At 32.4% G+C, this 14,832-nt stretch overlaps 1 protein-coding gene across 1 annotated transcript; it reads left to right on the top strand.

Annotated features, from left to right (window-relative positions):
- Window positions 1–4,660: 4,660 nt before the first annotated feature.
- LOC130900883 (fatty acid synthase-like) lies at window positions 4,661–14,133 on the top strand. Its single transcript, XM_057811808.1, is given in 18 exon segments — window positions 4,661–4,805; window positions 4,949–5,137; window positions 5,956–6,339; window positions 6,401–6,621; window positions 6,623–6,871; window positions 6,992–7,269; window positions 7,327–7,670; window positions 7,735–8,383; window positions 8,436–8,688; window positions 9,044–9,578; window positions 9,855–10,845; window positions 10,898–11,180; window positions 11,984–12,182; window positions 12,245–12,532; window positions 12,639–13,067; window positions 13,124–13,455; window positions 13,532–13,715; window positions 13,776–14,133. Coding segments are annotated over 18 exon segments (6,099 nt in total). The 5' UTR covers window positions 4,661–4,669; the 3' UTR covers window positions 13,931–14,133.
- Window positions 14,134–14,832: the final 699 nt, after the last annotated feature.

Raw genomic sequence — 14,832 nt, 5'->3', positions numbered from 1 at the left:
TTATAAAAAAGAAATGTAGCATACAATTTGCTAATATTATTATTCATCGAACCATTTTGTTCAAGCGTATTTCCCCAATAATTTAATTTATACAATCAATAGACAGAATAAAGTTATTTTGAATGTACAATTGTTGTTGTATGTTAATTAATTTCGTTTTCGCATTTTGTTACTATTCAAAATTACTCGAAAAGGAATAATTATAACTGGACATGCAAACTTTTCTTATTTCTAAATACCGGTAAAATCTGGAGAATATGCTAGATCGAATAGCGGTTTATATGCCTATTTATTCGCTAGTCCTTCCGAACTTATCGATTTTCAATAATAGCAGATAATATAGAAAATCAAAGAAATGACCTAATCGAATGCAAATAATGAGCTCTTATTAGAGAATAATTCGAAAATTTTAATTACCAACATGAATATAAAATCATGCACTTTGGTTTTTGAGTGACTGATTGGATGTAATAGCTGGTGTTAATCGAGGTTTTCATTTCTATTGATAAAACATCGACTAAAAAAATGATTAGTGTAGTCTCCAAAACAATCACTGTTGCATAATGTAAATTTTGAATTTTAATATTACTCATTAGCGTAAATTTTATATTCTTTAGGAAACACCAGAGTCGGCTGTAGAATCTATTTTATAAAATCAATTCTCAACTATATCTTTAAAGATTTTTGTCATTGTAATTTGAATCAAAAATTACTTGGTTCGATTGTTTCTACATCCTACCAAAAAATATACAGGGTGATTCATTAAGAATGTCCAATCTCGGAGCTGTAGATTCTAGACTTCAGAATATGATGATTCTGCTCAACATGCCTTATACAAATATTGCGAGTTCAAAGTTTAAATTTTAATTTTCGCAATGATTTTTTATGCTCTCACAATTTCTCTTCGAAAATTGGCAATTTCCCGTTTTTTGGCATGAGGAATCATAATTTGCACTCTAATTTAACATTGCTAATAGAGGGCGCCAGTTACACTTGTTTGTGTTAAGTAAATCGAAGTAAACTTTATTTGGGCTAAACTTACAACTAAAATAATAAAAAAAAATATTAAAAAGCGTTAAATTCTACAAGAAAAAGTTACTCTTCTTTGATTCGTGTAACTCAATCGGTTATCGAGTTATTTGCTTTTTCTTATTCCTGCGTTAAGTCCAATGACTTGTGTTTACTGGGTGATGTTTAATCTTATTTGTGATTCTGATGACCAGCTATCTTGCCATCTTTTTTGTGGTCTTCCTCTTGATCTTTTCCCTTCGGGTTTTCCATCTCTTATGATCTTTGCTAGTCTGTGCTCCTCCATTCTCGTTACGTGTTGATTCCAATTTCTTCTTCTCTCTCGTCCCCATCTTACTATATCCTGAATATTACATGGTTGCCGGATATCTTCATCTCTTTCATGGTCAGTTTGGCATGAGGAATCATAATTTGCGCTCTAATTTAACATTGTTAATAGAGGGCGCCAGTTACACTTGTTTGTGTTAATTAAATCAAAGTAAACTTTTTTTAGGCTAAACTTACAACTAAAATAATAAAAAAATATTAAAAAGCGTTAAATTCTACAAAAAAAAGTTACTCTTCTTTGATTCGTGTAAATCAATAGGTTATCGAGTTATTTGCTTCTAAAAAGTGCAGTAAATTTTAATTTTTTCATAAAAAAATTTTATTATTCCTTAAATATGTAACAATAACAAATTTATAAACAAAAATAAAAAATTTCAAAGCAAATGCTCAAAATGCCCACCATTTACTTCAATACACTTTATGATCCGCTTTCGTAAATATCTCAAATAATCCTTGTCTATTATTTTTAATTACATTCGCGGCTTCTTCTATTTTCCGTCGCAGTTGTGGAAGAGAAGTAATTTTTTCTTTGTAAACTCATGCCTTCATTTGCGACCAAATAGAAAAATCCAAAGGATTTAAATCAGGGCCTCTTGGTTGCCAAGCAAACTCACTTCCACGACCAATCCATCGATGCGGAAACTGTTCGTTTAAGTATTGACGAACTTGTAAAGAATAATGTGGTGGTGCTCCGTCATGCAAAAACCACATATTTTGTCTTAAAGCCGTATATCCTCTAGTAATTCGTGTGAATGTTTTTGAAGAAAATCTAAATAAAGAGGTCCATTTAAATTGGTTGACAGTTCAAAAGGACTTATTAAATACCTACATATTAAACCACACCAAATGTTAACCTTAAACTCGTGCTGAAAATGTGTTTCCCTCATAGCATGTGGATTTTTAGAATCCCACAAATGATTATCTTTATAATTGAATATTTCTCGTATGGTAAATGTTGCCTCATCAGTAAAAAGAATTGTATCCAGAAAATCTGGGTTAACATTTTGTTTATTTGTTTGTAGCAAAAAATGAGCTACAATTCGCTTAGGTAAATCTTGAGGTAATAAAATCTGAACAGGAGTGTCATGATTCTAAAAATAGATGATTGGCTTATACCTGTTTGTAGACTCAATCGGCGAGTACTGATATCTGGATTCTCCGTAACACAAATTTAAATTTCATCTTCTTCATCGGCAACGATTTTTTTTGTAGTACCGTGCTCAGTTTTAGAGCGTAAAGACCCCGTTTCACCTAAGCGGTTGTAAAGATTTCGGTACAGTTTGTAATTGGGTTGCCTTCGATTTGGGTATAATTGTGAATATCTTCGAGCCGCAGCTGGACCACTCTAATTTGACTGAGCAAACACACAAATCATATCGCGCATCTCATTATTGGAAAAATCGTTATGTCTAGGCATTATTTGATAAATAACTATTACACTTGTTAATTACTAAATTGTTAATAAATGGTATACTAATGTATTACTTATTCTCATTGTTATCCAATTTTTGCTATAAAATATAAGAAGAGATATTTACGAAAGCGGATCATAAAGTGTGTTGAAGTAAATGGTGGGCATTTTGAGCATTTGCTTTGAAGTTTTTTATTTTTGTTTACAAATTTGTTATTGTTACATATTTAAGGAATGATAAAATTTTTTTATGAAAAAATTAAAATTTATTGGACTAAAAGAACTAGCAGGATACAAAATAGAGAACAGAAACATCACGATTCTATGCTACGCGGATGATGCGGTACTGATATCTAATAGCGAAGACAACCTACAAAGAATGTTACACATATTTAATAAAACCGCAAAAGAATACAATATGGCAATATCAACAGAGAAAACTGAATGTCCAACAGTATCTAAAGAACCATTAAGATGTAAGCTGAAGATAGAAGGGACAATCATAAAGCAAGTAATGTCATCAAGATATTTAGGAGTAGATGTAACAAACCACCGCGATATTTACCAATAGACGATATACCAAGTAAGAAAAGCAGCAGCCACAACAGGTGCGTTAAGGGACATAATGTGGAGAAACAAACATATAGGAATAGAAACGAACAAGAATCTACAAAACATGTATAAGACCAATACTGACCATGGAAACCAGAACCGATACAAAGAAAACAAAACAAACACTAAGAACAACTAAGATGCATAATGGGAAAGACTAGACGAGACCATAAGAAACCATAAGAGAAACGAAGATATCCGGCAACCATGTAATATTCAGGATATAGTAAGATGGGGACGAGAGAGAAGAAGAAATTGGAATCAACACGTAACGAAAATGGAGGAGCACAGACTAGCAAAGATCATAAGAGATGGAAAACCCGAAGGGAAAAGATCAAGAGGAAGACCACAAAAAAGATGGCAAGATAGCCGGTCATCAGAATCACAAATAAGATTAAACATCACACAGTAAACACAAGTCATTGGACTTGACGCAGGAATAAGAAGAAGTAAATAACTCGATAACCGATTGAGTTACACGAATCAAAGAAGAGTAACTTTTTTTTATAGAATTTAACGCTTTTTAATATTTTTTTATTATTTTAGTTGTAAGTTTAGCCCAAAAAAAGTTTACTTTGATTTAATTAACACAAACAAGTGTAACTGGCGCCCTCTATTAGCAATGTTAAATTAGAGTGCAAATTATGATTCCTCATGCCAAAAAACGTAAAATTCCAATTTTCGAAGAGAAATTGTGAGAACATAAAAAATCATTGCGAAAATCAAAATTTAAACTTTGATCTCGCAATATTTGCATAAGACATGTTGAGCAGAATCATCATATTCTGAAGTCTAGAATCTATAGTTCAGAGATTGGACATTCTTAATGAATCACCCTGTATTTTCAAATATAAAACCATTAGATATAATTATAGATTCATGGATGGGAATATGAGTTTCTTATTATAATTAAATTTCCATAATTCACAATTCGGAGATTGATTTATGAAATTTCAACTATTTGAATTGGTTAATCATGAACAATAAAAGGAAAATTTCAAGAAACCCTTAAGAAGTATTTAGATTTATGTCAAAATTGCTCTTTTATATCTTCCTATATAAACGCAAACCTTTAAATATATAAGTACGAATTAGGTTATAAAGGTAAGGTAGATAAAGATTTTCTAAAAAGTTGAACGATTATTAATTTCATATTTTCGCTTAAAATTTTCACTAATCCTGTACTGTTAATGAGTGATATGAGGTATTAACATAATTTATTAACATTCATCATTTGCATATTGCAATAAATATTACCCCTTCGATGTTCAACTTCACTTATTCCCCAAAATGGATAGTAATGATAAGTTCGTCATATCCGGGCTCTCTGGAAAATTTCCACAGTGTAATAATGTAGAAGAATTTAAAGCTGCTCTATTCAACGGTACCGATTTGGTAACGGAAGAAGGTGGAAGATATGAATTTGGTAGGTACAATTATTTTATTATTTATTCTACCGTTATTCAAAGTATTGTTTATTAATAGATATATCATGCTTTGTGTAATTCATTCCGCTCAAATTTTTTATTAGAACATTTAGATATAACCGATTTTAATTATTCCATTTAGAACTTTATGGAACAATCAAATCATGTGGACGCCTACCGGAAATTGACAAATTTGACGCTAATTTCTTTGGAATCCCTCCCAAACAAGCAAATCTTATGGACCCAAGGCAAAGATTGATATTAGAAAGCATTTACGAATGTATATATGATTCGGGATATAATCCGAATGAATTAAGAGGATCAAAAACGGGTAATGCTGATTTATGTAAAAAAGATATCACCATCATATTGATATTCAATTGTATTATAATCAATGAACAGTAACCATATATATCAATTTTCAATCGCTCTTATCAAATCCATCCAACAAATATATAATTTAGAGAAAATTCTTGTTGTTTATTGGTTTCATTGTATAGATTTTACAAAAAAGTGAATTTGCATTAAACAACTAACGTTTATAATATTTACAACATGCATTCGCATATTATTTTTCAGTAATTCGTATCGAAGATCGTAAAAACCATCGTTTGTAACCACCAAACTCCGATTAAAACTATTCTGATCAAAAAAATCATTTTTCTATCGAACTTATGAGCATAGGTTCTGATAATTCCACATTATTTTTGCGAGATAGTGCTAATTTTAAAACAATAGGTTTGTGACCTAGATATTGAATTTAAAATTAGGATAGTCTTGTATGGGAATTATACAGTATAAAAATTATGATGACGTAGCTAATCAAATTCATGTAACTCGATTTTGTTTGAGAAATTTGGAAAATAGCTCAGAGCATACTAAAAAGCAATCGAAAATAAAAAGATATAACATTCAAAATCAACAATAAATATATACAAAACGAAAGAAAAAATATTTATTTAAAGGATCAATTTATCCTGATATAATGGAAAAACTTTTTGTTAATTGTTTTAACGCAAAAAGATAAAAGCGGAAAATAATGCTGAATGGGTTAAGAAACAAATATGTTTTTCCATTTATTTACGTGATAAAGAGAATCAAAAATGTCTTTTTCATCAACTAATATTTATTTTTCATTTTTAAATTTAGGTGTATATGTGGGTCTTGCTGCCCTAAACATTGATAGAAGTGATCGTATGTCAGATGTAGAAGGTTATCTAAATATGGGTTTGTGTTTAGCCCTCGCTGCCAACAAGCCCTCTTTCTGTTTAGATTTCAAGGGACCCACTTATTCATTGGATGCGGCTTGCGCGAGTAGTTTATACGCTTTAACTTCTGCAATGAGAGATCTTGAATGTGGAGAAATTGAGAGTGCTGTAATTTCTGCAACTCAGTTAGTTAATGATCCACTCGAAACACTCGAACTTCAAAAATTGAGTATGGTAACCGAAGGTAGATGCAAAAGTTTTTCTACTGAAAGAAACGGATATGTTCGTTCAGAAAGTATAGTCAGCTTTTTCATACAAAAAAAAAGTAAGTTATAACACAGGGCAAAAAACTATCCTCTCTATACTATATTCCTACATTAATTTAGGTAACTGCAGAAGATTATATTGTGAAATACTGGGAGCTAAAGCCAACGCTGATGGTTTCAAAAAAGAAGGCATAAGTTATCCACTTTACGAAGCTCAATATCAACTTGTAAAAGAACTTTACGAAAGTATCAACATTACTCCCGATGATGTTGATTATTTCGAAACACACGGAACAGGTAATAAAAATAATGAATTAGAAGATAAATTAGATACAATAAATCTCATATACCTCAGGTACTATAATTGGTGATGAACAAGAATGCACGGGTATCGTTAAATATTTTAAAAACAGAAAAAGCCCTCTTCTCGTCGGTTCTGTAAAATCGAACATGGGACACGCGGAACAAGCAGCCGGTCTATGTTCTATTATCAAAGCAATAATAACTATGGAAACGGGAATTATTCCAGCAAATTTGTACTCTGATACACTTGATAAGGAAATTCCTGGTATGGGAGACAATACCCTAAAGGTATAAACCTAATTAATTTAGCTGTTATAATATAAAATGTATGTTGTATGTGATCATTTGGATGTAAAGTACCAATTCATCTAAAATAAATGTTGTAGAAGATATTCGCTTTTATTTTAGTTGATTGGCGAACATACTAAATTTGAGGGGAGTGTCATCGGCATAAACTGTTTTGGTTTCGGCGGAGAAAATGCCCATACGATTATAAAATCTAACGCCAAAGAAAAAATCGCCGATTATAAACGACCTAAAAATAGGCTAGTACAAGTGTCGGGAAGAACACAACAAGCCGTTATGAATTATATGAAACAAATTCAACAAAACCAAGATGACGTCGAATTTTTGGCATTGGTTGATCAAATCCACAAAATGACTATTGAACAACACAATTTCAGGGGGTAGGTATTTTTGATCTGATTATTTATGCGTATAATGTAAAATTTGGAATGTTTAAGGTACACAGTAATGAGCCGACAACAAATTCAAGAAGTCGGCAGTATTATTCACGTTAAAAGACCCATTTGGTTTATCTACAGCGGCATAGGAACGCAATGGTGTAAAGTGGGTCAAGATTTGATGAGGATTCCCATATTTAGTGATAGCATTAATCGTTGTGCCAAAGCACTAGAACCTCACGGTATCGATTTGGTTGATATAATAACAAATAGAAATTCGAATTTTGAAGATGCAATCAATGTATTTTGTTCAATCGTATCGGTGGGGGTAGCCTTAACTGATGTTCTTCAAACAATAGGAATAATTCCAGATGGCATCGCTGGACATTCCGTAGGAGAAGTCGGTATGTAATTTTTTTTATTTTTCGTTTTATTAATTTTTGGTAATTGTTATTATTTATTGAACAGTTTGCGCATATGCTGACGGTACTATTACCGCAGAAGAAGCTATTTTACTAGCTTATGCTAGAGGATATTCGTGTAAATATGGTAATACGACGAAATGCCAAATGGCCGCGGTCGGTATTTCGAAAGAAGAAATTGAAAAAATTAAACCGGACGAAATTGCTATATCTTGTCAGAACGCTCCCACAAATATCACCATTAGTGGTCCGCAGGAAGTTATGAAAAGTTTCACTAGAAAATTATCGTCCCAAGGTATTTTTGCGAAATTGGTTAATAGTATGGGTTTCGGTTTCCATTCGCAATACGTTAAAGAAGCCGGCGTAATGTTATTGGATATGTTTAAGAAGGTACTGAAAGATCCCAAGCCTCGAAGCAGCAAATGGATTTCTACATCGGTGCCTCCGAATAGACAGAACGAGGAATGGACCAAATACAGCGGCGTTGAATACCATCACAACAATTTTTGCAATACGGCTTTATTCGACCAAGTATACCAACATGTTCCTGAAAATGCGATTGTTATCGAAATTTCCGGACACGGTCTACTTCAGGCTATTTTAAAAAAAGAAATGGGTCCCGGTACAACCCATATAAGTGTTTCGAATCGTTTTAGTGGAGACAACGAACAATTTCTCTTATCTGCTATAGGAAAGTAAGTAAACAATACCTTTAATCGATAAAATTTAATATTAATCCTTTTATAGAATATTCCTTGCTGGAGGACAACCCGATCTGACTAAATTGTATACCGGCGTCACTTTCCCTGTTGGTCGTGGTACTAAAATGCTATCGCCTCTACTGGAATGGGATCACAGCATTACATGGAGAGTTCCAATTCATAAACATAAATATTGTTTCGGAGATACCAAAACTGTTAATCTGTCTAATGAAAAATACTCTTATTTGGCAGATCATGAAATCGATGGTAAAACCGTCATGCCTTTAATGGGTTATATAGTAAGTAACTTAAATATCATCTAGTTTTTTTGGGCCTCCCTCCTTTCACCTAAATTGTATGAAATCATTTCTATTTCAACAGCCTGTTAGATATTTATTCCTTTTTTTGATTGACCAAGATATCCAACATTTCTTTCAGATTTTTTTGGATTTATTTTGTTTTACTTAGCTTCACAACGTTTTCTAATATGCTAATAATTTCGACAACTTTAGATAAAAACTATTCGGTTTTCAAAACAATATATTATTTCTACTTGTCTATAGTTTAACTATATATATTTTGTCTAACTATTTATTACATTTCATCAATTTCTTGTTACATTTTTACATGTTTTTTAAATTTCTTCATTTTTAGGATATGCTCTGGGAAGTATTTAGTGAAAGGCTTTTAAAACCCATAGAAAATTTACCGATTGTTATTGAAGACGTAAAATTCCATCGATCTACGGTTCTATCACAAAGCGATGTTAACTTTTTAATCAACATAATGCACCAATCGGGTAAATTTGAAATTTCCGAAAGCGGTTCCGTTGTTTGTACGGGAACAATACGAACTCCGAACGATGTATCGACAGAATTTATAATAACAAATTTATCTAAAACTGATTATAAAGCCGAAGATAATTATAATATTTTGAGAAGTACAGATATTTATAAAGAACTGTTTTCAAGAGGATACGGCTACAACAACATCTTTAGAGGTTTGAGGGAATGCAATTTGCAAGGAATCGGAAAAATTCGATGGAACGGAAACTTTTGTAGTTTTCTCGATAGTATGCTACATCTAGATTTACTTTCTGAAACCAGTAGGGATCTAAGGCTGCCCGTATCAATTAAACAGATAGTTATAGATCCTGCGACACATTTGGATTTAGTTAACGGTCAAGAAGGTAAGGACGTACCGATCACATTTTATACTACGACTACACCATCCTACGAATTTATTGAAAACGAATTTTTCCATCTTTTAATTAGTTGGTAATGTAAATAATTTAGAATAATAAACCATTGAAATTAGGAATAAAATCGAGATAATAAATGAAGGAGTAAATTTTGCGACATTTAAAAGTGTATAGTTGTATAGTTTCTTAGATTTATAAGACAATAAAACTGTTGTAATTTCAAAACGAATGCAATAAAAATGACAATGTCTTTTTATTTTTCAGAAATTCCAATTTCAAACATCGTTTCCTCACGCATTATAAAATCTGGAGGAATCGAAATAACAGGCGTAGTAAAATCTGGTCCGATCCCCAGAATAAATACGCAACAGAATTCGTATTTGGAGGATTACGATTTCGTTTATTACGAAATGTCGTCACAAAATAACGAAGACATGGTAATGAGAACGGCGTTGCAAATTATTTTACAAAACAATATAGGAACGGTGAAAAAATTGAAAATATGCGAAATTGTTGGGAGTGAAGCTGATGATTCTACTAACAAAAAAATTAAAGATATTTTCGACGAGCAATCAACGTGTGAAGCTACTTACTTTACAAATACTTCAGACAATATTAACAGCAAATATGATATAATTGTCGTAACAGAAAATGTTAATAACTCGGTAAAAGTAGAAAATTTGAGCACGTTCTTGGAAGAAAATGGTTTTATATTATTTTTGGGAAATGAAGTCAATGTAGAAAATAAAATTCTTCAAGTTGTTTATCAAGCAAAGACCGAAGAAAGAACTATATATATCCTAAAACCAAATTTCGAAGTTGACGAAAATTCCGCGGTCGTCTACGTAAATAATACGAATTTCAATTGGTTAAAACAACTACAAACTGTAATCAACAACAAAAGCTCTGAAATTGTATATTTAGTAAGTCAAAACGAAGAATACAGTGGAGTATTGGGTTTGATGAACTGTTTACTAACAGAACCTGGTGAAATAAAATTCAGATCCGTAGTTATAGACGATGAAGGAAAAATTAAAAATAACTCCTTTTCTCTACACGATGAATTTTACAAAAATCAATTAAAAAAGAATTTAACTTTCAACGTTTTGAAAGGAGACAATAGATGGGGTACCTACGTCCATCTTCCCGCCCCAGTTTTGGAGAAAAAAGAAGCTGAAAACGCTTACGTAGACGCACTGGAACCGGGAAATCTTTCTACGATGACCTGGATTGAAAAACCAATTGATTTTAACAAGTAGGCTATATTGAAATCTAACGTTTCATTTTTAATTTGGAATTTATTTTAGCCAATACGATATTAGCGTTCATTATTCCGCTATCAATTTCCACGATGTTGTAATAGCGAAGGGCGAGCATCTTCGTACAGATACCCAAGTTGAAATATCAAATATAATTTCTAATTTAGGTAGAGAATTTTCTGGCGTTACTTCAAAAAATAAAAGGATAATGGGTCTAACGAAATATGGGGCTCTGGCTTTAAAAACGAACGGTGATCCTATTTTGACATGGGATGTACCAACAAAATGGAGTTTACGAGACGCTGCCACCGTTCCATACATTTACACAATGGTACGTTATTTTATTTCAATTTACTTGAATAATAATTTAGTAAAATAGCTTTTACCCGCGGCTTCGCTCGCATCGAATCCATTAAATAAGTATCAGAAATTATGTAGCTATATTAGAACCGGAGATATAGATCTTTGAACGTAGAAAATTGCCAAAAACCTACAAAAATCCATAACTCCACATTGAATGTCCGCGCCTAGCTCCTCTCCAACTCAACCGATTCAAGTGTTCAAAAACTCAAAAGAAAGAAGGTGTTTCAGCAGGTGTTCTAAAACCAAAACGAACTCTGTAGCTATATTAGAACCTGAGATATAGATCTTTGAATGTAGAAAAATTGCCAAAAACCTACAAAAATCCATAACTCCACATTGAATGTCCGCGCCTAGCTCTTCTCCAACTCAACCGATGTAAGAGTTAATAAACTCAAAAGAAAGAAGGTGTTTCAGCGAGTGTTCTTAAACCAAAACGAAGTCTCTATCTTGAATAGAACCTGAAATATTGAGGATAGAACGTGTGTATGTGAAAAACTCCCATAAGTAATGTACAGGGGTAAATCGCATTTGAGTATAACTTGAGAATGGTGAAAATTAGATGAAATCCGATGGTTGATGGCTGATCTGTGCATCAACAGCTTTAATTGAAAAAAAAATTAAGCAAATCGGTCGGGTAGAAATGCCTGAACGGACTCGGAATGGAAATCATCAATTTTTTTAATATATAAGATTAATTCTTCTGGGTATTACCAAATTATATCTTCAGTTACTTTTCTTAAGCGAAAAGCTAATTCTTTTATTTATCTACAGTGCTACTATTCATTCGTCATTAAAGGGAAAATGAAAGCGAATGATTCCATTTTAATATTGAAGTGTACAACACCGTTCAAAATGGCTGCTATTAATGTTGCACTTTCAATGGGTTGCAAAGCATTCGTTGCCGTTGAATCGGAGGAAGAAAAAGATTATTTAAAGAAAATGTGTCCCATGCTTAACGAAAGTGATATAGGTAAATTTCGAAGAATCGTAAAAATATTTGAAAAATTTTCTTATAAAATGATTTTTTCACAGGTGATTTAACCGATAAAACATTTGTGGATAGTATAATAATGAATACCGAAGAAAAAGGCGTAAATGTAGTTTTGAATTCTGTAAATACCGATTTACTTCCGACTTGCTTTAGATTGATTTCGCACCAAGGAATTTTCTTAGAAACCGAAGGATACCATTTCCAAATTCCCGATTCAATCAAAACGAAAATGACATTAAAAAATAATATCGTACATCTCATCTTTCCAGAAGACGTTTTCGATAGTTCATTGCAGATTAAAGAACAAATCAAATCATTACTTGTAAAAGGTAACGTATTTTTCGTGAATTTCAAAATAAACTCAACTTGAATACACACATATTTTTATTTGAGTTTGTTTTCACTTTCACTATTCACAAAAGCATCACGTTTTAGATATACAGTTGGGTGTTGTGAAACCTTTACCAAATATAACATTCGACTCGACGAGTTTGGGTGAAGCCTTTGAATGTTTCGAAGAAGAAAATAATAAAGTACTTATAGAAGTACGGAACGAAACTAATACTGAAACAAATAAAATATTAGCAGTACCTAAAATCTATTTCAGTCCAAATAAATCCTACGTTATAATAGGAGGATTGGGAGGATTTGGATTGGAAATTGCGGAATGGATGATTCGAAATGGAGCTAGAAACATTGTATTGAATTCTACGATCGGTATATATAACGGTTACCAATCGTATTGTCTGAAAAAATGGAGTAGCTATGAGGATGTTGTAATTAAAATAAATCAAAGTGATACTAGCACATTAAAAGGAGCGGAGGAATTGATAAAGTTTGCTCAACAACTTGGACCGGTAGGAGGTAATATAATACCGTACTCGTATAAAAAACAAACCTTAAAAATAAAACCTTTTTAGGTCTATTTAATATGGCTTTGGTTTTAAAAGATGCTTCGATTTTGGACCAAACCGAAGAAAACTTTTATCAAGTATACGCACCGAAACTATTATCTGGACAAAATATGGATTTGGTAACAAGGAACCTCTGTAAAAACTTGGATTATTTCGTCGTATTCTCTTCAGTTGCAAGTGGAAGGGGTATTCCCGGTCAATCCAATTACGGTATGGCAAATTCTGCTCTAGAAAGATTGTGCGAAAAGAGAAAAATGGATAAATTACCCGCGGTAGCCATTCAATGGGGACCAATGGCGGAAATTGAATATTTGACAGAAAAAGGAATTGATCATAAGGTAAATAAATAGAAACGTCATACTTAGGCATCACTTTATGTACTCGAATTTATTTATTTTCTCCCTCTATATATAGGTTTACGAAAATATTCAACTCGAAAACTTCGATTCATGTTTGAAAACACTGGAATACTTCCTGCTGCAACAACATACGATAGGATGCAGTGCGGTGCTGAAAGTTAAAAATACTTCATCTGTAGTACAAAAAAACCGATCCCCCATTGAAACAGTAGCACACTTGTTAGGAATAAGTAATTTAGGTAAATCAACTCAAATATTCTTATGTTTATGTTTTTTACTCGCAATCTTTTATTTTTCAGAAACTCTAAATAAATCGTTGACTTTATCTCAACACGGTTTGGATTCTTTGCTGGCAACAGAAATCAAAAACTGTTTATTGAAATACCATAACATAGAATTAACCTCGGAAGAAATTAGAGAAATGACCTTCAGTGCTTTGTTAGATATGGAATAAAATTGATTATCTGTTGAAAGGCGAAATCAAAAATGACAAGTCATCAAAATTATAGTAATGTAATCATTTCGCAAACTATAAAAAGTGGCTTATGATTTGTACAAATTATATTCTACCATACTAGTCATCCGATATAACCTAATATATATATACATCTGTATAAAACTTGTTTAAGTATAATAAAATCCCATTGTTAACGACAATTTCGTTTTATTTGTAAAAATACTAGCAAACCCGGCGAACTCCGTTTCGCCACCTGATGGCTTCGTTTGGTGATTAAAAGATGAAGAAAAATTTTTTTTGTTTTATATTTGAAAAGGAAAAATTTTACTTCATTTCACAACAATAATGAATTCATTTCGATCACAAAAATGAAGTGTTATTTAGTTGAACTTCTCTAAGTAAATGAAAGTGAATCCAAAGTAAATATTGAATCGAAGCGTTATACGTGTCCGCAAATTATCCGTTTCATTGAAGTGTTCTTGGGTAAACCACATTTTTTGTTTTTTGGTCTGACGTTAACACAAACAATGCGGATGGTTTCCCAACTCGTGAACACGCAACGTATAACTGCCCATGTGAAAAACTTGTTGATTGTTATTGCGAACGCAAGGCGAACTGGAAATTGCAATCGTTTGAATTCAAACGGAAGATCAGTCGGAATCATTGGTATTCGAGGAATACATACATTTTCACCTGCGTACTTTCCGTTTTACCGAAAGGCGAGTACCGTTGCAAAGTCGCGGTGGATTCAAATTACGCAATATCATAATAACTGCACCAACTTTGAGTTGCAAGTTATGTGGTGGAAATCCTGGTAACTCCAGAGAGTTCAAAAACTCCTTTGGATAATTTACTACATCATCGGGATTTGTTATGGAATCAACGGATTTGTATGTCAC

Source organism: Diorhabda carinulata, chromosome X (genome assembly GCF_026250575.1).
Source record: "Diorhabda carinulata isolate Delta chromosome X, icDioCari1.1, whole genome shotgun sequence".
NCBI lineage: Eukaryota > Metazoa > Arthropoda > Insecta > Coleoptera > Chrysomelidae > Diorhabda > Diorhabda carinulata.
Note: the sequence above shows the minus strand (reverse complement) of the source record. Positions and strands in the feature narration are given on the sequence as shown.